The sequence below is a fragment of the Hordeum vulgare genome, chromosome 1H (assembly GCF_904849725.1).
Source record: "Hordeum vulgare subsp. vulgare chromosome 1H, MorexV3_pseudomolecules_assembly, whole genome shotgun sequence".
Taxonomy (NCBI): Eukaryota; Viridiplantae; Streptophyta; class Magnoliopsida; order Poales; family Poaceae; genus Hordeum; species Hordeum vulgare.
Genome location: NC_058518.1, coordinates 514,988,473 through 515,012,813, shown reverse-complemented (window position 1 = coordinate 515,012,813; position 24,341 = coordinate 514,988,473). Strand labels below are relative to the sequence as shown.

The window sequence follows — 24,341 nt, the reverse complement described above, 5'->3', positions numbered from 1 at the left end:
CGTCATGCTGCCGGAGATCTTCCCCAACCTCTCCCTCCTCCTTGCTGGATCAAGGTGCGGGAGACGTCACCGGGCTGCACGTGTGTTGAACGCGGAGGTGTCGTGGTTCGGCACTAGATCGGAATCACACCGTGATCTGAATCGCCGCGAGTACGACTCCATCAACCGCGTTCTAGCAATGCTTCCGCTTAGCGATCTTCAAAGGTATGAAGATGCACTCACCCCTCTCTCGTTGTTGGTCTCTTCATAGGAAGATCTGAATATGCATAGGAATTTTTTTGAATTTATGCTACGTTACCCAAACAAAGGTCACGTGCTAGCAAAAAGATACACGCTATAGAAGAAATTAACTTGCTTAGTGCTAAGATGGATGAGTTAATGAATTTGGTTGCTAGTAGATGTTGGGGAACGTCGCATGGGAAACAAAAAAAAATCTACGCGCACGAAGACCTATCATGGTGATGTCCATCTACGAGAGGGGATGAGTGATCTACGTACCCTTGTATATCGTACAGCAGAAGCGTTAATGAACGTGGTTGATGTAGTGGAACGTCCTCACGTCCCTCGATCCGCCCCGCGAACAATCCCGCGATCAGTCCCACGATCTAGTACCGAACGGACGGCACCTCCGCGTTCAGCACACGTACAGCTCGACGATGATCTCGGCCTTCTTGATCCAGCAAGAGAGACGGAGAGGTAGAAGAGTTCTCCGGCAGCGTGACGGCGCTCCGGAGGTTGGTGATGACCTTGTCTCAGCAGGGCTCCGCCCGAGCTCCGCAGAAACGCGATCTAGAGGAAAAACCGTGGAGGTATGTGGTCGGGCTGCCGTGGAAAAGTCGTCTCAAATCAGCCCTAAAACCTCCGTATATATAGGTGGGAGGGAGGGGACCTTGCCTTGGGGCTCAAGGAGCCCCAAGGGGGGAAGGCTCCCCCCCCCAAACCGAGTTGGACTTGGTTTGGTGGGTGGGAGTCCTTCCCTTCCTTCCCACCTCCCTTTTTTTTTCTTTCTCTTTGATTTTTCTCTCTATGGCGCATAGGGCCCTTTTGGGCTGTCCCACCAGCCCACTAAGGGCTGGTGTGCCACCCTTATGGCCTATGGGCTTCCCCGGGGTGGGTTGCCCCCCCCCCCCCGGTGAACTCCCGGAACCCATTCGTCATTCCCAGTAACTCCGAAAACCTTCCGGTAATCAAATGAGGTCATCCTATATATCAATCTTCGTTTCCGGACCATTCCGGAAACCCTCGTGACGTCCGTGATCTCATCCGGGACTCCGAACAACATTCGGTAACCAACCATATAACTCAAATACGCATAAAACAACGTCGAACCTTAAGTGTGCACACCCTGCGGGTTCGAGAACTATGTAGACATGACCCGAGAGACTCCTCGGTCAATATCCAATAGCGGGACCTGGATGCCCATATTGGATCCTACATATTCTACGAAGATCTTATCGTTTGAACCTCAGTGGGAAGGATTCATATAATCCCGTATGTTATTCCCTTTGTCCTTCGGTATGTTACTTGCCCGAGATTCGATCGTCAGTATTCGTATACCTATTTCAATCTCGTTTACCGGCAAGTCTCTTTACTCGTTCCGTAATACAAGATCCCGCAACTTACACTAAGTTACATTGCTTGCAAGGCTTGTGTGTGATGTTGTATTACCGAGTGGACCCCGAGATACCTCTCCGTCACACGGAGTGACAAATCCCAGTCTTGATCCATACTAACTCAACTAACACCTTCGGAGATACCTGTAGAGCATCTTTATAGTCACCCAGTTACGTTGCGACGTTTGATACACACGAAGCATTCCTCCGGTGCCAGTGAGTTATATGATCTCATGGTCATAGAAATAAATACTTGACACGCAGAAAACAGTAGCAACAAAATGACACGATCTACATGCTACGTCTATTAGTTTGGGTCTAGTCCATCACGTGATTCTCCTAATGACGTGATCCAGTTATCAAGCAACAACACCTTGTTCATAATCAGAAGACACTGAGTATCTTTGATCAACTGGCTAGCCAACTAGAGGCTTGCTAGGGACGGTGTTTTGTATATGTATCCACACATGTAAATGAGTCTTTATTCAATACAATTATAGCATGGATAATAAACGATTATCTTGATACAGGAATTATAATAATAACTATATTTATTATTGCCTCTAGGGCATAATTCCAACAGTAGAAATGCTCCTTTAGATCCTAATGGCATGCCACTATCTTCCTTGATTGAGAGTAGCAACGCTAGTTTCGACGTTAATTTTGTTGGTAGGAACAATTTTGGCAACAACAATGCTTTTAGAGGAAGCTATGTTCCTAGGCCTTTTCCTAGTAACTCCTCTAACAATTATGGCAATTCCTACAACAACACTTATGGAAATCATAACAAATTACCCTCTGATTTAGAGAGTAATATCAAAGAGTTAATCAACTCTCAAAAGATTTTCAATGCGTCCATAGAGGAAAAACTACTCAAAATAGACGATTTGGCTAAGAGCGTTGATAGGATGTCTTGTGATATTAATGCTTTGAAAGTTAGATGTGCTCCTCCCAAGGTCAACTTGGATGAAACTTTAAAAGCTATGCGTGTCTCCATGAATGAGAGCAAAGAAAAAACTGCCCAAATTCGCGCTAGGCATGAATGGTTTAAAAGGGTGCGTTCTAGTGATGCAAATCACGAAGATCTTAAAGTGCTTGGTGTGACTCCTCTTGAATCTTCGTTTTCGCGTGTCAAACCTATTGATGAAGGGGCTGGATATGAATCCACTTTGGTTGTAAAACGCCCCAATGATTCGGAGTCCACCTATCTTGATGATAAAGGTGTGGAGAGTGGAGTAGAAGAAATCAATTTTTTGGGTAGTAATGAAACACTCACTTTGGATTTCAAGGAATTCAATTATGATAGTTGCTCCTTGTTTGAATGCATTTCTTTGATGCAATACATTGCAAACTCTCCACATGCTTATAGCCAAAGCAAAGCCTTTACAGCACATATCGTAGATGCTATGATGAAATCTCTTGAAGAGAAACTCGAATTAGAAGTCTCTATACCTAGAAAACTTCATGATGAGTGGGAACCTACTATCAAAATCAAAATAAAAAACTATGAATGCAATGCTTTGTGTGATTTGGGTGCTAGTGTTTCCGCAATTCCAAAGTCTTTATGTGATTTTCTTGGTTTTCATGAGATTGAAGAGTGTTCTCTTAATTTGCATCTTGCGGATTCTACTGTCAAGAAACCCATGGGAAGGATCGATGATGTTCTTATTATTGCAAATAAGAACTATGTACCCGTGGATTTCATTGTACTTGACATAGATTGCAATCCTTCATGTCCCATTATTCTTGGTAGACCTTTCCTAAGGACTATTGGTGATATCATCGATATGAAGGAAGGGAATATTAGATTTCAATTTCCTCTAAATAAGGGCATGGAGCATTTTCCTAGAAAGAAAATAAGATTGCCTTATGAATCTATGATGAGGGCTACTTATGGTTTGAGCACCAAAGATGACTATACGTGATTCCATCACCTTTTGCCTAGCTAAGGGCGTTAAACAATAGCGCTTGTTGGGAGGCAACCCAACGAAACTATCCTTTTTTTTATGTTTTGTGTTTTCCACACTTTCATAATTCTATTATGATTGTGTTTTTTTGTGTTTTTCTGCGTTTGTGCCAAGTAAAACCGTTATGATTAGTCTTGGGGATGATCGTTTGGTCATATTGGAAAAGACAGAAACTTTCTGCTCACGAAAAGAATTTTCATTTTGTTTATGTAAGAGCTTTTGAGTTGATTCTTTTTTCTGCTGATTGCTACGCAAATTCTTCAGACTGTCGTAATTTTTCAGAATTTGTGAAGTACCAGAAGTATATGTAGTATATAGATTGCTACATACTGGTCTCCTGTTAACAGATTCTGTTTTTTGTTGAGTTGGTTGCTTATTTTGATGAAACTATGGATAGTATCGGGGGGTATTAGCCATGAAAGATTGAAAATACAGTAACCCAACATCAACATAAGTAGAATTTAAGTTTGCTATAGTACCTAAGGAAGTGGTGGTTTGCTTTCTTACACTAATGATATCACGAGTTTCTGTTTAAGTTTCGTGTTGTGAAGTTTTCAAGTTTTGGGTGAAGTTCTTATGGACAAAGAGATAAAGAGTGGCAAGAGCTCAAGCTTGGGGATGACCAAGGCAACCCAAGTTTATTCAAGGATGTCGTAAAAGCCTAAGCTTGGGGATGCCCCGGGAATGCATCCCCTCTTTCGTCTTCAAAACATCGGTAACGTTGCTTGGAGCGTCTTGTATCGTAGGAGTCTTTTATTTTTGTTGTGTCACAATCTTCCTTGCTGCACACCTAGAGAGAGAGACATGCACTCACCGTGATTTTGTCGAGCTTCGCTTATATCCTTTGGTTTGAAAATTCAGCCCACATGTGCTTCACTTATATCTTTTGAGCTAGTTGATTTTGCTCTATGTGCTTCACTTATATATTTTAGAGCACGGAAGCGCGTGGCTTGGTAGTTGATCTATGCTATGAAAGTAGTCTCAAAAGGGGTAGTTATCCAAAGGGATGTGAAAACTTCCACCTTCATGTGTATTGAATAGTTAGAGAAGTTTGATTCCTCTCAATTAGTTTTGAGATGTGGTTGTGGTAATATTTAAGTTATGTTAGTGTGGTGTTGTGGATCTAGAAATACTTGTGTTGAAGTTAGTGATTCCCATAGCATGCACGTATGGTGAACCACCATGTGATGAAGTCTGAGCATGATTAGTTTATTGATTGTCATCCTTTGTGTAGCGGTCAGGATCGCGCGATGGTTTATACCTACCAACCCTTCCCCTAGGAGTATGCGTTGAATGCTTTGTTTCGATTACTACTAAAACTTTTGCAACAAGTATATGAGTTCTTCATGACTAATGTTGAGTCCATGGTTTAGATGCACTTTCACCTTCCACCATCACTATCTTCTTTAGTGCCGTGCAACTTTCGCCGGTGCACTAAACCCACCATTAGCCTCCCTCAAAACAGCCACCATACCTACCTACTATGGCTTTTTCAAAGTTATTCCGAGATATATTGCCATGCAACTACCACCATGACATGTGCCACCACTTCTACATTGCCATTGCATGATCGTAAGATAGCTAGCATGATGTTTCCATTAATGTCTATGCCATGCTAGATCATTGTCACGGTACACTATCGGAGGCATTCCATATAGAGTGATCATTGCTCTAAGTTTTGAGTTGAAAGTGTGATGATCATCATTGATGGAGCATTGTCCCATGTGAGGAAATAAAAGAGGCTAGTGAAGCCCATTTACAAAAAGAGGCCAAAGATGCCCACCAAAAAAAAGAGGCAAAAGAGCCCACCAAAAAAAATGAGAGAAAAAGAGAGAAGGTACAATGCTACTAACTTTCCACACTTGTGCATATTAAGCACCATGATCTTCATGATTGAGAGTCTCTCGTTTTGTCACCACCATATAGCTAGTGGGAAATTTTCACTATATAACTTGGCTTGTATATTCCAATGACAGGCTTCCTCAAAATTGCCTTAGGTCTTCGTGAGCAAGCAAGTTGGATGCACACCCACTAGTTTTCTTTAAGAGCTTTCACATACTCTTAGCTCTAGTGCATCAATTGTATGGCAATCCCTACTCATTCACGTTGATATCTATTGATGAGCATCTCCATAGCTCATTGATATGACTAGTCAATGTGACCATCTTCTCCTTGTTTGCCTTGCAACCTCCACCTATAGTGCTAAAACCATGGCTCACGCTCATGTATTGCGTGAGAGTTGAAAAAGTTTGAGAAAGTAAAGGTGTGAGAACAATTACTTGGCCAATACCGAGGTTGTGCATGATTTAAATTCGTTGTGCAAAGATGATAGAGCATAGCCAGACTATATGATTTTGTAGGGATAACTTTCTTTTGGCCTAGTTATTTTGAAAGTTCATGATTATCTTACTAGTTTGCTTGAAGTATTATTGTCTCCACGTCAATAGCAAACTATTGTTTTGAATCTAATGGATCTGAACATTCATGTCACATAAGAGGAGTTACAAAGGACATCTATGCTAGGTAGCATGAAAGCATCAAAAAATTCATTCTTTATCACTTCCCTACTCGAGGACGAGCAGGAGTTAAGCTTGGGGATGCTTGATACGTCTCAAACGTATCTATAATTTTTGATGGTTTCATGCTGTTATCTTGTCAACTTTGGATATTTTATATACCTTTTATATCTTTTTTGGGACTAACTTATTAATTCAGTGCCAAGTGCCAGTTCCTCTTTTTTCTGTATTTTTGACTCTTTTCAGATTTGATTTTGGAAGGGAGTCCAAACGGAATAAAATCCCCGAAATAAATTTTTCCAGAACAGAAGAAGATCGGGGGACTTGAGGGCCAAGGCAGGAGAGCCACAGGGGGCCCACAAGCCCTGTAGCCGCCACTAGGGGGCGGCGGCTACCAGGCTTGTGGCCCCCCTCGAGCTTCCCTGCCCTAGCTCTTTCGCCTATATATTCCCTAAAATCCCAGAAAAAACCAGGGCATCCACGAAAACAGTTTTCCGCCGCCGCAAGCTTCCGTTTCCGCGAGATCTCATCTGGAGACCCTTCCCGGTGCCCTGCCGGAGGGGACTTTGGAGTTGGAGGGCTTCTACATCAACATCATTTGCCTCTCCAATGACTCGTGAGTAGTCCACTTCAGACCTACGGGTCCGTAGTTAGTAGCTAGATGGCTTCTTCTCTCTCTTGGATCTTCAATACAAAGTTCTCCATAATCTTCATGGAGATATATCTGATGTAATCCTCTTTGGAAGTGTGTTTGTCGAGATCCGATGAATTGTGGATTTGTGGTCAGATTATCTATGAATTATATTTGAGTCTTTGCTGATTTCTTATATGCATGTTTTGATATCCTTGTAAGTCTCTCCGAGTCTTGGGTTTTGTTTGGCCAACTAGATCTATGATTCTTGCAATGGGAGAAGTGCTTGGTTTTGGGTTCATACCATGCGGTGACCTTTTCCAGTGACAGAAGGGACAGCAAGGCACGCATCGTGTTGGTGCCATCAAGGGTAACAAGATGGGCTTTCATCATAGATTTGAGATTGTTCATCTACATCATGTCATCTTGCTTAAGGCGTTACTCTGTTCCTTTGAACTTAATACACTAGATGCATGCTGGATAGCGGTCGACGTGTGGAGTAATAGTAGTAGATGCAGAAAGTATAGGTCTACTTGTTTTGGACGTGATGCCTATAGATATAATCATTGCCATAGATAACGTCACGACTTTGCGCGGTTCTATCAATTGCTCGACAGTAGTTCGTTCACCCACCCTCAACTTGCTTTCATGAGAGAAGACACTAGTGAACACTACGGCCCCCGGGTCTATTCACAACTATCGTCTCCACTTTCACTTTTACTTTGCTTTGTTTTCCTTTTTTGCTTTCAGTTCTCACTTTGCAAACAATCTATAAGGGATTGACAACCCCTTCATAGCGTTGGATGCAAGCTCTTTGTGTTTGTGCAGGTACTTGTGACTTGACGCGATCCTCCCACTGGATCGATGCCTTGGTTCTCAAACTGAGGGAAATACTTACCGCCGCTGTGCTACATCACCCTTTCCTCTTCAAGGGAACACCAACGCAAGGCTCCAAGGCCGCGGGGAAATCCTTTGCATATTTGCCAAGGAAGTCCCTATAGGCGTAGCCCGTAGCAGCAGGATTCTTGGCGCCGTTACCAGGGAAGGTCTGTTGTCGCGGTAGCAGTTGCCCCCGTCTTGACCCGGAGCATGTTGTCGGTCGAGTGCGGCATCCCCACATCGTCTAGCGTCACCCTTCTTCGATCGGCGACGGCCAGTGACATCCATACAACCGTTAGTGCACAAGGTCAATTCTATCATTCTTCCACACATACAAGAATCTGCAAGCAAGTCGATATTATTCAAAAATCAGCAGCTCACTTTTATTCATCCAACAACAACATGTCACTTCATTGATGCAACAATAGCAACAGCGAGCAGCTTTGTGACAAGGATGTGAAAATAAAATAAGAAAGATAGAGAGAGAGGGGATGATAACCTTGTTGCTGGAGGGGATGATAACCAGTGCGGCGTGGGCGCCGGCACAGAGAGCGGCGGCAGGACGGCGTCGACCAAAGACTTGAACGACCTAGCTATGGGCCTTAGTATGGGCATACACCTACACATGCCCTGTTGAAAGTAGACAGAACACCCAAAATCTTAAACTCCTGCTCACGATTATCATCCATAGAATTGCCGTAAACTCCTTCTGCACATATCATCATCTCCAGAATTTCCTCGAATTGTACATCTAACCACTAACTTATATATTACAAATTGTAGTTTGTAGATTCTATCTCGGAAGAGATGATGAATTGAATGAAAAGTTTAATTTATCTAATCTCCGTACCTTTCAATGTCATATTCCCTGGTGAAAAGAACCAATATGTATAATCCATCCATCCTACTTGGACAGCTAGCATAGTAGCGGTACAATACATAAAACCAGTGGAATTTGCACTATTCAAATTAGTGTTGAACAAGAAGAAGCAGAACATGGGCCGGGGGAGGAGACCTGTGCATCCATGGCGGCAGCGGTGTGGTCCGAGGTTGATGGTGGCGTCCCTAGAAGAAGCACGCAGGGGGGAGGGCGGCGTCCTGAGCCGGCCATGGTGTGGGTGCGGAGCAGGCACCCCGTCACGCCGGTAAGCAGAATCACGCGCAGCCGAGGACGGACGACGGGGCCGACGGATCTGCGAGCGCCATGGTCGTCGCCTCACTTGCTCGCTCTCCCTCTTCTCTTCCCTTCCCTTCCCTTCTGAAAACGGGAGGGGGGAGGTTGCAGGCGGAGGCTGGCCGGAGGAGACGGGCACGAGGTGTGGCGGCGGGGTGGGGAAGGAGGGGGCCAATCCCGTCACCGGCGGATCCGTCGAGGAGGGGGCCAATCCCGTCACCGAAGATGAGGGAGGCGGCGTTGGAGGGGGATCAGGTGGTGTCCCGATGTTGGAGGAGGGTTGGTGGGGTGGGGCGGGAGGGGAATGAGACCGCCACGCTGCCATGTGCCGCAACCTTCCCCGTGGGCGCCGCGTGGCTTTGCCGGCCGGCCCTACGGCGACGGTGCTGCGGGGAGTTGTGGTGGAGGTGGGAACCTGGGCGGCGTCGTGGGCGATCGTGAGCGTCGTGGGTGAGGCGTTGAGACGGTACAACACTGGTTTTTTAATTGAACCGTTTGGTTTTCGGAGGGATGGAAAAAAAATCTGTGGGATGACGTGGGTGGGGGACTTCCCGATAGAAGGGGGATCGCTGCAGGTCGAACCATCACGACGGCAGATCCCCCTTTGATAGTAGAGATTTTGAAATTTGTCTCAAAGATGTCTATTCATGGTCGTAATATGTATCATCACCTGGTTTTACTGATTTCCCTTGTGTTGCATATCTCTAAGAAATCATCTGTTTTTTTTTCTCTTCTTCTTATTTGTATTATGGTGTATTTTTCTGTATTGTATTGTAGGTGTTTCTCTCGACGACACGAAAGATGCAATAACAAGTTTGTGGGGGCATGTACTTCTCATCTTTTGACTGTAGATATGATATGCCCATTCCGCATCATGATTTCCTATTTACAATGTTTTGGTTAAAATTAAAATTTATAATGCAATTCTAATGTATTTTCTCTCTTATTATACAAGATCTACATGAATAGGGTAATTGTCGGCAACTGAAATCCCGGACCTGAAAAGGATACAATAGAGATAGATATTCTTCAGAGCTCCAAAAGACGAGAAAAGTTACAAAGAATTATTTTATAAATTAATAAGAAGTACTTGAAGAAGAATCACCAAAAGGAGACCCACCAATGAGACACAAGCTCAGGTCCCCCCGACGCGCCATGTGAGCTTGCAGGCCCACCAGAAGGCCTCTATGGCCCTTTTTCTCCCTCTTTTTCCTATGTGGTGCTATTTGCCATAAAAAATAACTTTTTTGGCACGAAGCACCGTCGTCTCGAGGCGGGACGTGGCAGAAGCATTTTTGCTCTCCGGTAGAGTGATTCCGTCGGGGATACTTCCCTTCGTCATCACCAATGCTTCCTCCATCGTGGGAGGGTTCATCTTCATCAACATCTTCATCGGCACCATCTCATCTCAAACCCTAGTCCGTCTCTTGTATTCAGTCTTTGTCCCTATACCTCAGATTAGTGCCTATGGGTTACTAGTAGTGTTGATTATATCTCGTAGTTGATACTAGTTGGTTTACTTGGCGGAAGATTATAAGTTCATATTGTCAATTACCTATTTATTATCTGTGAACATGAACATGAACATGCTTTGTGAGTAGTTATTTTAGTTTTTGAGGACATGGGAGAAGTCTTGTTATAAACTATCATGTGAAGCTCGTATTCGTTCGATATTTTGATGACATTTATGTTATATTTCCTCTAGTGGTGGCATGTGAATGTTGATTACATGACACTTTATCATATTGGGCCTAGAGAAAGCATTGTGGAGTAGGAAGTAGATGATGGATTGGGTGAGTGACGGAATCTTAAACCCTAATTTATATACTATTCCGTAAAGGACTGGTTTGGATCCATGTGGTTCATGATATGGTTAGATTTATCTTAATTCATCTTTCGTAGTTTTGACGCTTGGAAGAAAAGGTAATAATAAGTGGGTTGTTTGTTTAAGTAAAAAACAACACCTTAGCACTGGTCCACACACATATCAATTATCAAAGTAGTGAATGTGAATCAACTAAAACACGATAGGCATGAGTATACAAAATTCGCATGTGTCCTCGAGAATGCTTTGCTCGCTATAATGAACACGTTTGGTATGTCCCTTTGCATAATAAGGATTGGGCTATCTTGTTGCACTTTTTTTTAGTATTGTTACTTGCTATTTTCTATGAATTACCTTGCTATCAAACTATATGTTACTACTACTTCCAATACTTACATAGAATACCTTGTCGAAAATCGCTTTTTGTTTTCTTCTGCTCCTCGCTGGGTCCTACACTCTTACTTATTTAAAGGATTACGATTGATACCCTGTTCTTATGTTTCATCAAGACTCTTTTCTAATGCCATTTTCGGGGAGTGGATCGCCTTTGGTAAGAGGCATTTGATAAGGGAACATTTGTATTGAGTGATGAAATTTATCTTTACTTGTTACCATGAAAAGTAATTCCTTTGAGAGGTTTGTTGGGGGTATCTTCACCTTGATGAGAAGTGGTAAGTGTACTGGATGAATCAGGAACATGGGAATGGAGCATTGGCATGGTATAGACTATTGGATGAACCGGGAACATGGGATTGGAACCGATTGAAACTGGAATTCCATCAGAAATTTTATTCTATGCACTTGGTTCATCGTGATCGGAATTATATATATATATTTTCTCTCCTAAAGGAGAAGGTATCACTCAAGATTGGGGGAGGCTTAAATATATGATACATACATGCACTGATCACGAGCTTTCGAGGAGAATGATTATTTAAAACTTTTATGCTCGGCTTTCTGAAGAGAATAACACAATACTTGACACTTCTTCCGCGGGTTCTTTCATAAAAAGTGTATTGAATCCCAATGGAATCTTACTCAAAGAATTAAACACAACTCTGAAGACTAGGAGATTGATGAAGGTAATAAGTTAGGTATGAATCTTGAATTTGATTGTGTTAAGCCTATAATAGAAACATATATTTTTCATAAGCTTAGTGCAAAATATGGGCTTGACTCTGAGATAGTAGCTACATTTTATGAATCATTTGCTATTCATACTGATCTTCCTAGGGAGAAGTGGTTTACATTTCATCCACCTATAGAAATTACTTGTGAAGAATCACCTATTATTGAAATTCAAACAATTACTTATGCTGCTAACCCAGTTGTACCTACTTATATCGAGAACCTCCTTTTCATGTTGGGATTAAGGAACATGCTAAGGCTACAACTACAGTTCATAAGAGTAATAATAGAACACCTAAAACCTCTGAGCAAATTAAAGTAGAACCTTCTATTGCAATGGTTAAGGATCTTTTAGTTGATAATATGGATGGACATGTTATTTACTTTTGTGGTGCTACTGCTAGAATTGCTAAGACTCTTAGAAATGAAAAAGACTTGCTAGATAAGAATAAGAAAGTTGTTGGCATGCATGCTAGCGAAAAAATAGCGACATAGGGTGGTAGGAGGAGAGATGAAAAAAATCCAAACGAAGATGAGAGGAGAGACAAAAAAACCACACGAATGTGGAAGGTGAGACGAAAATAAATAGTGGAACGAAAGCTACTACCCCCCCCCTTACGAGTAGAGATTCATCTCATGATCGGATCAAAAGGTTTGAGCTAGGCCTGAACAACGCGAGGTGGAGGCCTCCAGGTTGGAGTGAGGAGATGGCGCTGAGTATTTATAATGACGGAGATCGTGGTAATTATTGCTAATTATGATGATGGTGATCGCAATAGTTATTGACAATTTATTATGATTAAAATAAAAGTAATCATGAGAATTAGATGTGATGCAACATTGAGACAATCCGTCCATTGAGAAATGACGGGGTGTGTGGCTGGGACATAGGACACGTTTGGTAGGCTACATCAAGCTCAGGTTCTGGACGGGCTAAGTACTCACTTGTTTGGTTGCGTTGTCTGCACGCAAAAACCGACACATGAAACTTAAAGCCCCTCTCAACCCCAAGAAATGCTCGGATTGAGCTTTTTTCAGATGCAGGGTGAGCATACTGCAATTTACACCACGGAAAGGATGCGACCAGGGTTTGACGCGGCCTATCAAACGACATGCAGATAATGACCCAGAGCCTGTATACACTCAAATAGGCTCCACCGAGTCACATGGTCCACCAAAAGGATAACCAAACACGTTCATAATATTTTCCCCTCAACTCGATTGTTTAATAGTAGAGGAGATGGAGATGGAGATATATACATATACAGAGAGGAAAAAAAACCGAGGGATGGAGTAAATCTGGGCCGGACTGGGCTTGTGGCAAAGTCTAGGCCCAAGCCCGATCCATAAAGACTAAAAAGAGTAGTTTCGGGTCGGGTCGGGTCGGGCCTCCGTCTAAAGTAACTAATTTCCAAGCCCGAGCCTAGTTCGAAGTACACGCCGGGCCGAAAAATCAAACCCGAGTCCGGTCCAAAGTACATGCCCAGCCAAAAAGTTAAGCCTGAGCCCGGCTCGAACATAAAGCCTGACCCAGCCTGGCCCAAATTTTTCGGGCCGGGTTCGAGCTGGGTCGTCGGGCATGGGCTGAGGCTGGGTCGTCGGGTCGGGCTGCTCATGGCCAAGTTTTGGAGGCAGGGGGCATCTTTGCCGTGGAGCACCCGGGCTTGTCAATATTTCCTTGCGCGATCCCGAAGGAGTGCTCGTCCTCGTCCCCGTCCCCGGAAGAAATCCCCAATCTCTCCTCACTCCGATCCACTCGATCGAGCCGAGCCCTAGCTCCCTCGCCCCCCCGCCCGCCCCGATTCGATCCTCCCGTCCCCGCGTCGCATGCGAGGCTCCGGCCGGCGGTAGCCTCAGCTCGCGCAGGCACGCAGGCCGCCGGCGGCGGCGGCCATGGAGCCGCGCATCGGCAACAAGTTTCGCGTCGGCCGCAAGCTGGGGAGCGGCTCCTTCGGGGAGATCTACCTCGGTCCGTCCCCGCCTCGCCCCGCCCCGCCGCCAGATCCCCCTTCCCTCCGTCCCAAAGCCGTCGCCTTTTTCGCTTCCTCTTTTTTTTAACAGATTCCGTCTCCGTCTCTCCGTGCAGGCACCAACGTGCAGACCAACGAGGAGGTCGCGATCAAGCTCGTGAGTTCCTCCGTCCCTCCCTTCCTCCAGGACGCTCAATTTTCTCCGCCCCTCGCCCGTGGTTTCGGGGGTCTCTGTCGGGGGATCTAGGTCGAATTGGTTGCTAGATTTGGCGAATTGCCATGCCATGATTTTCTTACGCTCTGATTAATAAGGCCCCGGCTCATCGGATGGTGATGCATGGATTAGGGGTGCTGGCTGAATCATGTGGGCCATGCGAATTTCTCTGCTTAAGAGCTCTCATGTCTTCCTGCAATGCAGTTTGGTCTACTTGTCTAGTTGCATGCTTTAGCTGCCGCCGAAATATGAACCTTGAAGAGACAATCTCGATGCCAATATGCTGTGCCCCTTGCTCAATATTTGTAGGCTAGGATTCATTTGCTCCGTCTCTTAACCACAAGCTTGTAATTACATGTTTTGTCTGCCAAAATATGAGATTCTTCTTCAAGAGCAATGGAATGGAACACACAAATGTTTCGCAGCAGTGTAATGCCTTCTGTTTCGCTTTTTTGTAGGCTAGCCTTCATTTGATTGATCTCATAACCATAGGTTTTTAATTGCATTACAAGTGCTCTGCCTGATTCATTTCCCAGAGGTGACGCTCCTTGATTTGTGTTGTTTCTGCATGGCAGGAAAATGTCAAGACAAAGCACCCGCAGCTGCTGTATGAGTCAAAGCTGTACAGAATACTTCAAGGAGGAAGTAATATGTTTTTCTGCTCCCTTGGTCTTACTTGGTCCAGTCTCTTTTCTCTTGTTTATTATTCATCCACGGAGGGATCAACTGACTCTCCCTACTGTTGTGCAGCTGGAATCCCAAATGTCAAGTGGTTTGGTGTCGAGGGTGATTACAATGTTTTGGTGATGGACTTGCTGGGCCCGAGCCTCGAGGATCTTTTCAGTTTTTGCAACAGGAAGCTGTCTCTAAAGACTGTTTTGATGCTTGCTGATCAAATGGTATGCAGCACTTCAGATTCCCTTGGCATCATTATTTTGGCCTGTTTCGTCTCATCACCTTGGATTTAAACGACTTCCTTTTTGTCAGATCAACCGTGTCGAATTTGTCCATTCCAAGTCTTTCTTGCATAGAGATATCAAGCCGGACAATTTTCTCATGGGTCTTGGGAAAAGGGCAAATCAGGTAAATGCTATATTCCACTGGCATGCCCTTATTCCTTATTGATGAATGCATTATTGGTGTTCTTATCAGTAACTTTCATCTATCTGTAGGTTTATTGTATAGATTTCGGGCTTGCAAAGAAGTATAGGGATACATCGACACACCAGCACATTCCGTATAGGTAAATGTTATATCCCATTACTGATCTACTTGAAGAAATTTGGATGCATTCTACAGTGTATTGTCAAGTTACGGCTGCTCTTTTTTACGTTGCCACACTGGGTGACATAACTTTTTTACATTCATGGCATAAGCATTTTTTTTATGTTCATGCCCGAGTTTTGCACTGATATCATTTTAATCAATGGACAGCACAGTACCTGTGACAAAACATATGACCATTTTCTGTTTAATCACAGAGAGAACAAGAACTTGACAGGAACAGCAAGATATGCGAGTGTAAACACTCATCTTGGAATTGGTAAGTTTCCTTGACTGTTGGCTGTATACTCCTTATTCTGCAACTGTACCTAGACTCCTGAGGCATGTAGTGTCATTTGTTGCTTGTAAACTTGTCTTACCTTTCATGCATTTCTCGTAGAACAAAGCAGGAGGGATGACATGGAATCTCTTGGATATGTGCTGATGTACTTCTTAAGAGGAAGGTTGTTGACAATAACCACACGTAATTTTCTGGCATCTCTGCCAAATCCTCTTTACTAACACATGATGTTGTTGCTGTCAGTCTTCCATGGCAGGGTCTGAAAGCTGGGAACAAGAAACAAAAGTATGAGAAGATCAGCGAAAGGAAAATTGCTACTTCAACTGAGGTAGCACACTCTTTCTCTATATCCTGCGTTCACCACCATTGAGGCATTATTTTCTTAATTGTATTCTCTTGACTGTAGGCCCTCTGTCGTGGATATCCTACTGAATTTGCATCTTATTTCCATTACTGCCGCTCGCTGCGCTTTGAAGATACGCCAGATTATCAGTATCTCAAGAGATTGTTCAGAGACCTTTTTATTCGAGAGGGTGGGTTTTCTTTTTTGCATGATGTGAACTTTATAATCATTCATTTAATTTAGTCATTAATGATTAATTGATGTTTACACCAAAATTCTGCAAATTGCTCTCCATTTTAAACTCTTGACAGAGCAATGCTTTCTACCTGCAGGGTTTCAATTTGATTATGTTTTTGATTGGACGATTCTCAAGTACCAACAGTCACAGATGACCAGTGCTCCACCGCGCGCCATGGTCAGTACATTGCAACTGTTCCTCCTTTCCTTAATGCCGTGCCTGATTCATGTCTTACTGTTTGCTCCTTTCCGTTTATGTTAGGCTGCGGCAGCAGGACAAAGCTCTGGGATGGCTCCCATGGCAAATAGACAGTCTGGTACGTTACATTATCCCTCTCATGGTGGATTCGATAGTATCTTAAGAGTTTTTTATACGTAAGACAATAAGTTATTGTCTATTAGATGGAAGTATGCATTCTTTAAATAAGATGGTATTTCCCGAAAAAGAGAGTTTTGAAATGTGCATATCGTACAGCCAGGTCGATGTTGCAAAATGTCCGTAGTAGTATGTATATCTGGGAACCGTTTAAATGATAATCAGATAAGTGTATGGGAAAATACAGATGGATGATAAGCAACCCATTGAGGCTTGTCTGATTACATGCATTTTGGTCTTGCCAATATGTTATCTTCTCGCGTCTTTGTGGTTAACAACTGTGCACTGAATTGATGCAGCCACTGAAGAAGGGAGGAGGAGCGGGTGGTCAGATATGGATGGCATGCGGCGTCAGGTTCCACCTCCAGCTATAAATGCAGGCAGCCTGGCCAAACAGAAGTCGCCTATCAGACATGACCAATCCACCTCGAAAGATGCTATGGTAAGTTGTTTAGAGTTGCATATTTCATCCCGTCTGTCTATTGTTGCTAGGAGAATATGCAGATCACTGAAGCGGTTTTGTGCATACATACATACATACATATAAAACTGGCCTGTAACACCTGACCCTTAAATGACGTGTAGTTCTCCAGTTCGACTTTGTTGGGACGGTCAAGCGGGTCCTCAAGGCGACCTGCTGTCTCTAGCAGCCGGGAGCCGAGCATGGATGCGGACCAGACGCGCAGCCGCACGACGGACGCGAGCCCGGGGGCGTTCCAGCGGTCGTCTGCCCCGCGGTGGAGCCCGCAGGTGGGTGACTCGTCGGACACGAGGGGGCGGTCGTCCTCGGGCAGGCACCAGTCGTCGAGCGCCAAGAACTATGAGTCCACGGTGAGGGGCATCCAGGGCCTCAACTTCGACGGCGACGACAACAACAGGAACCACTACTAGAGGGCGGCGGCCCGAGACGGAGGAGGAGGAGGAGGCCGGGCAAATAAGAGGCGTGGTCTGGCGGGGGTGTCTCAGCCCGGCGGGCGCGCGGTGGTCTCTCTATAGCGAACGGATGTGGATGGAACGAAGGAACGAACGGTGTTTGATGACGGCGGTTGGTTTGCTTGGCCGTTTTAATTTGTACAGTTTGTTTTCTCCCCTTTGTTGTGGCCGCTCGTGGCTTTAATTTAGTTTCTTGATGAAAGATGGATGATGTTGTATCTCGGAGAGATGTATGCAGGCTGGCGTAACGCCACTCGTTTTTTTTTTCCTTTATTTTTAAAATTAAAATGGCGACTGCCTGCGTGCGAATATATATACACATGTGAACAAAGTTGGTGAAACTGAAGAGCTGATTCTGTTGGCAAAGCTGAGATGCGCATTTCATTTTATTTGTAATACTTTGTGCTTTTTTGTTTTGGCTTGGGAGCTGCTGGAGCTCATGCCATCAAGTGCTGCTGCTGGTTCAGATTTCTTCCTTGAGATGAGAAAATGAAGTGGTAACAAATTCAGCACCTTGTTTGTTTAAAGAATGGAGATATATCAGAAATGCATTTCGGCTCCCAGGCCAAAAATGATCAACTTTTTTTTTTTAGTAGAAGAGCCAACCTCTTTTGTTTTTAGAATAGAATGATCAACCTTTTTTTTTTGAGGGGTTTTAGAATGATCAACTTTTTTTTTCCTGAGGGATGAACAACTTATCAGCTGGGCTATAGTTGATAGGATAATCCGTTAAAGTTAAAGTCCGTGGGGCTCGTGGCCCGGCCCGGCCCGGCCCGCCAGGGAAAGAGCGACGCGAGGCGAGGCGAAAGAAACTCCCCACGAAATTAACCACAGCCTGAAAAACCACAAGGGAAAAAAAATCTGCTCTTTCCTCTTCTCCGATCCCTCACCGCCACCGGCTCCGGTCACCCGCCGGGCGGCTCGCCCTCCCCATCCCCATCTCCATCCCATCCCCATCCCCACCCCCACCCCCATGGCCTGGCGGCTCGCCCTCTCCAAGGTACTCCCCTCCCTCCCACGCGAGCAAGATTCCTCTTCCGTCCGCCGCCGTATTCGCCGCAGCGATCTACCCCCGTATCGGGAGCTTGGATCCGTATCCGCGGGGCTGGCTAGGGTTTATTGGGGCGCCGCGCCGCAATAGATAGATACAGTAGATCTTGCCGCGCCGCCCTACTTCTCCTCCGGCAAGTAGGTCCGGCGCCTGTCGAATCTCGCCAGCGCGACGGCAACTACGAGGCTCCTGCTCATTGCACTCTATAACCTACTAGCACTAGTACTAGGTTAGGTTATTTTTTCGTCACATTTTTTTTCTTTTTACCTTTTTTTCCTGAATCGGATGTATATAGACCACGTTTTAGAGTGTTGTTTCGCTCATTTCAGTCTGTATATGTACTCCGTATTGATTGAAATATCCAAAACATCTTATTTATGAACGGAGGGAGTAGTATTCACATGAACCTGCTCTTTTATTCAATTCTGGGAGCTATTGGACTCATGCTGCCTTTAGTCATGCAAATACAGCTTGGTAGCATGTTTTAATCTCCACTTGAGCTTCCATCTTCCATGACTCACCTCATATGTGAATAACCTTGTGTAATATCTTGTTTTTTTTTAAAATATATATATTTTAGTTAAGTCGTTTCAGATCTTTCTTTATGCCTGTCGCTATTGAGATAGCTGCGCTCAACTCAAACGTCGAGTGCCGTATGTAATAACTTCTGTTCGTGTCACAGGCTGGAAGGCGGTCGTCGAGTGTGATCTACAATGAGCTAGCGAGTACAAGTGCTTTCAGGACACCTGCAAACGGCATTGGTATGCCCTCCCCTCCCCTCCCCTCCCTCTCTCTCTTCCAAGGACAAACCGATGCTCTTATGTGGAAACAAGCTCCTGGTTTCATTATGCCGATCATTTCTTTCTATTAGCGTGGGCGTGGCAGAAAGATTATGTTTCAGTGTTTCCCTTTGTGTAAAAAACCCTATCTTACTGTATTCCAGGTCTCGTGCTTCAGTTGTTGCTCATGAAAGAAATCTTACTATTTGCAAACTGAGGTTGGGTATTCTAATTAATGCAGGTGGAGTTCTTAAGGCGCTGCAAGAGAGGTATAGTTCAAGCTACGTCGGTAGCTTCGCGCGCAGGCTACGAGACTTTGACACGCCAAGTGACGCCTCCCTTCTTAAGGAGATCTACAGAAGTAACCCAGAAAGGGTCGTGCAGATCTTCGAGAGCCAGCCTTCCTTACATAACAACTCTTTGGCTCTCTCCCAGTATGTGAAGGCTCTTGTCGCCCTTGACAGGCTGGATGAAAGCCCGCTGCTTAAGACATTGCAAAGAGGTAGTGGTCTTTACTGCCTCGCCTCAATTGATCGATTTGTGTAAGACACAAATCTGCTGTCTGTTCAATTGCGTCCTTCATCCAACGCACCGAACATAATACTGTTGATTCAGGACGCATCTTTAGCTAGCAGGTTTCTTTTATGATATATGCTCTCATATTTTGATATTAACATTCAACATGATCTAAACAATGCAGGAATTGCTAATTCAGCAAGGGAGGAAGAAGGGCTTAGTGGCATCCCAGCATTTCAAAGTGTTGGTCGTACAACAAAAGATGGGGCTCTTGGTACTGCTGGTGCACCGGTTCACATGGTTGCATCAAAGACAGGCCAATTCAAGGAGCAGCTTTGGCGTACCTTCCGGGGCATTGCACTCACTTTCCTAGTAATCTCTGGCATTGGGGCTCTGATTGAAGATAGAGGAATCAGTAAAGGTTTGTCATTCTGAAGTAGGATGGCTATATCATGATCCTTATTCAGTGTCAGCAGCAATCTCTATTGACTTTGAATTATATATGCAGGCCTTGGATTGCATGAGGAGGTTCAGCCAAGCTTGGATTCGAGCACAAAATTCAGTGATGTCAAGGGGGTTGATGAAGCTAAAGCTGAACTTGAGGAAATAGTTCACTACCTACGAGATCCCAAGGTGAAGTTCTATCGCTTCGCTGTTCCATCCACCAGTGAATTAGGAAGATATTAACAGCTGGGTAATGATACTGTAAACAAATATATCACCCCAACGAGGCTGCTATAATAAACAATTAAACATGCTGTGCTGTAGTGAAATTTAAAGACAGGCACAGTTTAGTTAGCACCAAATCAACTGGTCTGCTACATGATAAATTGATACTTAATCATGTCATGCCTCCTTTTCCCCTCTATTTATTGTGATTTTTAGCCTGCAGGAGAACTGCGTTTCCTATCTAATATTTTCATCCTGGTCATCTAGAGAAACTCGATAAATGACATAAGTTATTTCAAGGCTCTCCTGCCTTTCTTTTGAAGTGTTTGCGCCCTTTTACTTCGTACTAGTAGCTTTTTAAGTCTTATACATAGAATGAAATATACTATTGCTTTTGTCATGACATTGTGCCATTTATACGGCTTCAGTAGTACTGAGAAGTTTGTTAAACCAGGTTCTGCTTAAAGATGTGTGGAGTTTTTCGTGTGCTGTGCCCTTGGTTCTTTTATAAGTATTCACCAGCACATTCCATGCTTTGCAGCGTTTCACACGCCTTGGTGGCAAGCTTCCAAAAGGTGTTTTGCTTGTCGGCCCACCCGGGACAGGGAAAACCATGTTGGCAAGGGCCATCGCTGGGGAAGCTGGTGTTCCTTTCTTCTCCTGCAGTGGCAGTGAATTTGAGGAGATGTTTGTGGGTGTCGGGGCAAGAAGAGTGAGGGATCTCTTCAGTGCAGCAAAGAAGCGATCTCCTTGTATAATTTTCATTGACGAAATTGATGCAATTGGTGGGAGCAGAAACCCAAAAGATCAACAGTATGTGAAGATGACCTTGAACCAGTTGCTTGTTGAGCTGGATGGCTTTAAGCAGAATGATGGGATAATTGTAATTGCAGCAACAAACTTCCCCCAGTCACTGGATAAAGCCCTTGTAAGGCCTGGGCGGTTTGACCGTCATATCGTGGTTCCTAATCCAGATGTTGAGGGCCGACGCCAGATCCTGGAGACTCATATGTCAAAGGTAAATAATCCTTTGTTATCCCATGCATTATATTCTGTTAGTAATTTTATTAACACTTGATTGATTTTCTCCATCCACATTAGGCGGTTGACCCTTGACTTTTCTCCCTGATGAACTGCAGGTGTTGAAAGCCGACGATGTGGATCTGATGACCATTGCCAGGGGAACACCTGGTTTCTCAGGTGCAGACCTTGCAAACCTGGTGAATGTGGCTGCTCTCAAGGCTGCCATGGATGGGGCAAAATCTGTTTCTATGACCGACCTCGAGTTTGCCAAGGACAGGATCATGATGGGCAGCGAACGCAAATCAGCAGTGATATCCGACGAAAGCAGGAAAATGACTGCATACCACGAGGGAGGGCATGCCCTCGTTGCAATACACACGGCTGGTGCTCACCCCGTCCACAAGGCCACCATTGTTCCGAGGGGAATGGCTCTGGGCATGGTCACACAATTGCCAGAGAAGGACCAGACCAGCGTGTCGAGGAAGCAGATGCTGGCAAGGCTGGACGTCTACATGGGAGGGCGGGTGGCTGAGGAGCTCATATTAGGGGAGAGCGAGGTGACGTCCGGCGCGTCGTCCGACCTCAGGCAGGCGACCCGGCTGGCCAAGGCCATGGTGACCAAGTACGGCATGAGCAAGCGCGTGGGCCTCGTGGCCTACAACTACGACGACGGCGGCAAGACCATGAGCACGCAGACGCGGGGCCTGGTGGAGCAGGAGGTGAAGGAACTGCTGGAGACGGCCTACAACAACGCGAAGACGATCCTCACGACACACAACAAGGAGCTGCACGCGCTGGCGAACGCCCTCATCGAGCGCGAGACCCTCACCGGCGCCCAGATCAAGAACCTGCTGTCGCAGGTGGACAGCAGCAGCGACAGCCAGCAGCAGCCTCAGGCCGCCGAGGCTCCGCAGCAAACGCCGGCGGCCCCTGCCTCGCCCCAGTCTCCAGCAGCAGCGGCTGCGGCCGCCGCAGCAGCTGCAGCGCAGCAAGCGGCAGCTCAAGCCAAGGGGGTCGCGGGCATCGGGTCCTAGCCACACAGGGCAACAGAAGAACATCAATCCAGCAAAGTGCCATTAATTAGCATGCCTTTTTTTTTTATGGACAACAGGGCAAATTCTTAGCTGCCTCTGTCGAGAGCATCTGTACTCTGTAGTAATTTAGCTAGTTGGGAGTACAATTTATATGTGTTCCTGGCTGTTGGTATGATGCAGCCTGAAGAAGAAGATCCATTCATGGCAGGGGATCTGCTGATTCATGTCAAGGAGATTTTGTAATCTCCGCATCAATTAGACCTCTTATCATTTGATCATCGCGTCACATCGTATGTGGCAATCTTGGATAAGTTTTTATCGCGTCGGTTATGCTCCGGTTTAGACGGTTGTTGTTGCTGCGCAACTTTTTTCGATGGTAAAAGCTCACCAGGAATGGCATGGCCTTTGTATGCACTCTGTTGTTTCCTTTCTACTATATATCTATATTGAGATTGATTCTTGATGCAATTGCATCAGGTTCTTGCTGGTGTTGATGTTTTTACCTTTGACAAGGTGAGTCATGCCATGTGTAGATCACAGAAGTGTGTGCAACAGCATTTTGTCTCCAAAATTTGTGGTAGTAAGAATGAATGGAAAACCGGCATTCGCAGGCCTGGTCGGTGGGCTCGTTGTAGGGTTTGGATTTGTCGAGTTTTGGAAGGCCTTGCTGCGTGAAGTATCCTGAGAACTATATACTCCCTCCTTTCCTAAATATAAGTCTTTTTAGAGATTTCACTAGAAGGCTACATACGGAGCAAAATGAATGAATTTATATTCCGTATGTAGTCTTTTTAGTGAAACCTCTTAAAAGACTTATATTTAGGAACGGAGGGAGTAGAAGGGTAAAAAGTGTTGATTGGGAGTCTTTGTCTAATTTGTTAGGTTCTGGAACCCTCAAGTCTTATCAAATATTTGAAGAAGAAATACATCATCACAATTATAGTTTAATGTAACAAAAATTGTACTCGACTGCTCGAACCATGTTGACAGCATAATTGTATTGTACATATATATGGACGGCACGCTGCGCCCGTGCATGGATGTAAGGCTGTCTTCTGTTTTAATGAGAAAAGATGCGGCAGAGCGAGCGCCCGTTCTAGACAAATAATCCTATAATATGTAGGTGAGCGACTGAATTGATTTTTCAAATGTTGTTAGTATACTTTTCAGGGTAAATTGGCATAAAATATGTTTCTATAATCTATAGTATACTTTTTTTTGGCCATTTGATATTTGATGCTTAATTTGACGAACTATTCCACAGCAGATTTGATGGGAAATAGTGCTCCTTTCAGAAATTACTATTGAATAAATGGTAATAAGGAATGAATGCTTTTTTTTTACATTTAAATTGTTTCTCAGCTAGAACAAATTGGTTAAAAAATTTCCATAAGTTTTAGCGAATAAAATCAAACCAACAATCGATGCTTGAAGAAATATACATAGTGGTTTTTGCCTATAGTAGTAAGGCACACAAGCACACAAGCACACAAGCACACAAGGGGTTGGGCACAAAAGACATTGATACTTAACAGCTAACGCGGCTAAAAACTGTGTGGCCTTACCACAGTCAAATACCGAGCTCATATCAACAATTAAAATCATTGCTGGATGGCCTTACCACAGTCAAATACCGAGCTCATATCATATCAACAATTAAAATCATTGTTGGATGGCCTTAACACAGTCAAATACCGAGCTCTTTTTAGAGTTAGGCGGGCGCTTTAAAGTTCATCTTTATCCCGCCATCTTTCTCTGCCTTCTGAAGTAGATGCGTAAGCCAAAATGGTTACAGATAAAAACAACATAAAAATCTTATTTCACTAAGTATACTGTATCATCTTTTGCTTCTATATAAAGGCAAACTTTCGTCCGTGGCGTGCTTAGAAGATATTGGTG

At 44.6% G+C, this 24,341-nt stretch overlaps 2 protein-coding genes across 2 annotated transcripts; both read left to right on the top strand.

Moving 5' to 3' along the window:
* The first annotated feature begins 13,457 nt into the window (after positions 1 to 13,457).
* On the top strand, positions 13,458 to 17,736 carry LOC123452723 (casein kinase 1-like protein 2). Its single transcript, XM_045129438.1, has 14 exons — positions 13,458 to 13,702; positions 13,820 to 13,860; positions 14,493 to 14,562; positions 14,668 to 14,816; positions 14,905 to 15,000; positions 15,090 to 15,160; positions 15,399 to 15,460; positions 15,581 to 15,644; positions 15,725 to 15,809; positions 15,888 to 16,014; positions 16,157 to 16,239; positions 16,324 to 16,378; positions 16,737 to 16,879; positions 17,023 to 17,736. The coding sequence occupies exons 1-14, from the start codon at positions 13,627 to 13,629 to the stop codon at positions 17,326 to 17,328; spliced, it is 1,428 nt and encodes a 475-aa protein (XP_044985373.1). The 5' UTR covers positions 13,458 to 13,626; the 3' UTR covers positions 17,329 to 17,736.
* A 412-nt stretch (positions 17,737 to 18,148) lies between these two features.
* Positions 18,149 to 22,753, top strand: LOC123452713 (ATP-dependent zinc metalloprotease FTSH 5, mitochondrial-like). The gene is made up of 7 exons (XM_045129426.1): positions 18,149 to 18,370; positions 19,104 to 19,182; positions 19,442 to 19,702; positions 19,901 to 20,137; positions 20,225 to 20,349; positions 20,927 to 21,403; positions 21,525 to 22,753. Exons 1-7 carry the CDS (start codon positions 18,344 to 18,346, stop codon positions 22,440 to 22,442), a joined length of 2,124 nt encoding a protein of 707 aa, XP_044985361.1. The 5' UTR covers positions 18,149 to 18,343; the 3' UTR covers positions 22,443 to 22,753.
* Positions 22,754 to 24,341: the final 1,588 nt, after the last annotated feature.